Genomic DNA, 4,127 nt, shown 5'->3' on the forward strand with positions numbered 1-4,127 from the left:
GAATTTTAATAGAATATATACCAGAAATATTTCATAAACCTGAACATTCTTAGAACATTCTCTTGTAGTCCTCCCACTTCTGAAATATCATCTCATCTTTCTTTCCAAGATAAAATTACTTTGGATAATGAAGTCAGTGAGGAGATTTATTTTCAATTCACTGTTTTTAATATAACATCAAGTCACAACACGAGTCAGTCTAAGTCAAGAACATACAATAGAGAAAACCCACTGATTGAGCATGCACACTGTGAAAGTTGAGATGGTCCTCCATCTTTCAGTAAAAAATTACTGTTATGGCATTTGTCAGTCAATTCTCAATCTCCTTGTGAATCCACACTGCACATTTTTGCAGGTTTGTGACAGTTGCTATGGTTTCTGTGTTTGATTTGAAACACAGTTTATTTTTTAATGTGTGTCACTGTGCATATTTTTAAGAACATGTTGATAAAAACGTTTACACTGTGAAATAGTTTTTACAGTACTATACTATAATTATAGAGCACATAAACAATTAATTGTCATGGTCCTGGGGCTGTGATCCAGTATTTATGTCTTTGGACTTTGACTCTAGTTTATTTAATATTCTAAGGTTAAGATTTTGTTTGAGGTTTTATTTATTTTTAGAGTTGTAATATTTGTATTCTCAGATCTTAGTTTTGTTATCTAGTCTTTAGGTTTCTATTATCATGCCTCCTCTGTGTTCTACGCTCCTTCTTGTGTAGTCAGTCTTGTGTCCGTGCTTCTTTCCCTTTCTGTCTGTGTGTCAGGGTGAGTAGTCTGTACTTCCTGTCTTATTCTCTGTTCCCTTCCACCAATATCAGTTCCCTAGTATTTCGTCTATTTGTATGTATGTGTCTTTTTGTGAAGTCTGTTTGTTTACCTTTTTGTCTATGTCAAGCTCATGTGTCATAGTCACGCTGTGTTTATGTTTTATTTTGATAGTCCCTCAGTCCATGTTCTGCCTTTTTTGGTTGTAGGTGGATTCTATTCTGCTGAAGGTGTCTTCTCTCTGCCCTTACCTTATATGTGTATTTAAATCTTCAGGTTTCATTTGCTCCTTGTCATGTCATCATATGTCCTAACCCAGATTGTGTGCTCTTTCCTATTAATCTCCTAATAATAGTTTTGCTACTTTTAACGTCCCTGGTAGAGTTTAAGCCTGAGTTTTGTGTTCCCTAAGTCATTGAACTTCAGCAATAAAGCTGTTATTTAAGTTTAATCTCCAAGTCCTAGATTTGGGTTTACTTAAAACTGCAATAGCTAAGACCACTAAGTATGTCATTTTCCATTACGTACATACGTATGCTGGGCAAAAGTATTTAACATCAGGCTTATCCAGTAAGCTACCGAAATATCCTGGGTGGATGTTGAACTTTTTCTTACCTGGACCTCCACTCCATAGCCCGTATAGACAGTGACGATATAGTTGCAGTCAGTTGTAAAGTAAAAAGCAGAATTGGTGTGTGGTGGAGCCTCGATGTAACCTTCTGGACCAGTCAGGTTCAGCTGGCAGGGAACTGCAGGAACAACCACAGCAGCATAACAATAACACTGATAGAAACAGTGTGGACGCTGGTGCACAAACTACTCCATTCAAAACAGATTCAAAACTCCATTCCAAACAAAAGCTGCTCTCAATGCAAATGGTCCCCTTATTATGTTTTTGTTATAGTAATAACGACCAATAACCCTGTTATCTTATCTTCACTTACAGATTATAATAATAGGGTTTGAGTCTTTTAAGACACTTTATGTAATGTCAATACTTTCTGCAAACAGGAGATGCCAAAATGATACTATGCTTTAATTCTGGGTAACATTTTTGACCTTTCCAACTGTAGTTAAGGAAAATATTGATTATGTTCAATGTATCTTGAGGCCACAGAATCAGCTATTGATAGTTCAATGATTCTATTGTTATAACAGTCAGTCTGACACAGATATCAACTTAGTTTAATGTTTGATCTGTATCTGGATGTGTTATTTGTATAAGGCTTATCTGGCATTACCCACAATGCAGGTGAATGATAATTAAAAAGTGCTTGGACTGAGTGTATGCGAATTGGTTTGTAGTAAACAGTACTTCGAGTGCTTAGTTAGAGTATCCATCTATCTGTCTTCTGCCACTTATCCGAGTAAAGATGGCAGGGGACAGCAGTCTAAGCAGAGATGCCTGAACCCTCCTCATCACATCCAGCTCCACCAGCTCTTATGGGGGCACTCTAAGGTGTTCCCAAGCCAGTTAACAAACCTAATCTCTCCAGTGTGTCCAGTGTGCAAATCCCTGGGAGGATTTGCATGTCCTGGGAGAAACTAGAAGGTCATAATTGTCCCTCTAGTTAAGTTGTTCCTGGGTGAGATGCCAGACTATGTGCAATTTTGATGATGGAGACCTGACTCCAATAAGGAACAAGGAATACTTCTCAAAATCATCTGGTGGACAGGTCTTAATCCATGAGGCACTGCCCAGCACCTGCAGGAAGAGCTATAGAGGTACATTGTGTTGTGGACAGGGTCCCACATAGCAGACAGGTCTGGCCCAGATCTGGTGACAAGCCGGCACTGCTGGCTGACTTCTGGTATGGTAAATGGTATGTCATTCAGGTCAGGCCTGACGCAGATGGCACTGTTTATGTGATGGCATGCCACATCTGGCCCGATTGTGGTTTGGTTTATGTGGCCCAGGCTCATAGAAAACAGGTCTGGCCTGGATCCGGTATCAAGCTGGCACTTCTGACTGACTGGTGTCATAGCAGGGTGTATGTCAACCAGTTGTATGTTCCTATTTTCCTATTTTATTTAGAAGACCCAAATGCCATGTTGCAATACTACACTGCTATGGTAGCCAATGTTTCAAATGCAGGTTTGACAGGTTTCCAAAACCTATTGAGGGTTTACTCGCATTGAGCACCGGGTGGCTGTAGCTCAGGAGGTAGAGCAGGTCACCCACTAATCAGAAGGTTAGTGGTTTGATCTTTGGCTCTTCCAGTCTGCCTGTCAAGATTCTGAATATGTATAAATGTAGTCAGGAAGCACTCAGTTTAGAGGGAAGTGTGTGAATATGGCATGTTGTATGGAGCACTTGGAGTAATCCAGGAGAGTAGACAAGCGCTCTATAAGAAACAGCCCATTCACTGTCTGAACAGAGTTTCATACTGTTACTTTTGCACTGTTATGTTCTGGCACATGTTGTTATTACGTGGCTTGATTAAGGTACACATTAGCCTGACATCTGGGGCCAGAGCTGAAACTGTTCTGGGCCAGCACAGGGCCAGCAGTGTGTCTGCAACTGGCCCGTGGCTGCACACAACTTACACATGGCCCACATATTGCAAAGAATAACGGCCCTTTGGTGGCCCAGATCTGGTTTTCCAGAGGTAACCCACACATGGGCCAGCACGGGACCACCAGTGTGTCTGCAACTGGCCTTGTGCTGGCCCATGTGTGGATTACCTCTGGAAAACCAGATCTGGGCCACCAAAGGGCTGTCATTCTTTGGGCCATGTGTAAACACGTTGTGTGGGCTATGTGGGGTTGACCCTTGGGGGTTCAATCCCCAGCTGATTAACCCTAGAACAGTATCGCTGGGTGATTTTCACCCGAGCAAATACATTTACATGATTTCTCTCTCCTGCAGCTGTGAGCGTGTCGAGGAGACTGTGCCTTCACCAGGGAAGTCTGGTAAATAATTACAGTGGGGTAAATAATTATTTTAAGACCTGTTGATCAGTCAATCAATCAACCACTCCAACCAACACAGACGCTACTGATCTGAACTCATTATGTGCATAAAGCAAATAACACTGATATTGTTAAAACAATTTCAATTTTTCTGATCACAGAAAAGGATTCCCAATTCCTAATTTGACTAATTTGCCATGATCAGTTTTAATTGAACTTAACTGAGAAGATAACAGTGCTTCTATATCCGGTTCCCATTTAGCTTGTTCATTCCATGATAGAGCTTTAACTGCAGTTATGGATTGCATGGCGAACTGTGTTCATATATGATCATTTCTTAATGTTCCTGAGTCCATGTAGTGATTTAAATGATAAATGGTAAATGACCTGTATTTGTATAGCGCTTTACTTAGTCCCTAAGGACCCCAAAGCGCTTTACGCTA

The 4,127-nt window shown here is 40.7% G+C and overlaps 1 protein-coding gene across 1 annotated transcript in view; it reads right to left on the reverse strand.

Annotated features, from left to right (window-relative positions):
• Positions 1-1,386: 1,386 nt before the first annotated feature.
• The window catches only part of LOC102310585 (seizure protein 6), a gene marked incomplete at its 3' end in the record, with an annotated part of 106,270 nt that continues 103,529 nt past the window's right edge, over positions 1,387-4,127 (reverse strand). Inside the window, 1 exon segment of the mRNA XM_005937158.3 lies at positions 1,387-1,520. Within this exon segment, the coding sequence (XP_005937220.2) occupies positions 1,387-1,520 (134 nt within the window).

Source organism: Haplochromis burtoni, unplaced genomic scaffold (assembly GCF_018398535.1).
Source record: "Haplochromis burtoni strain Fernald_Lab_line unplaced genomic scaffold, NCSU_Asbu1 Contig_227, whole genome shotgun sequence".
Taxonomy (NCBI): domain Eukaryota; kingdom Metazoa; phylum Chordata; class Actinopteri; order Cichliformes; family Cichlidae; genus Haplochromis; species Haplochromis burtoni.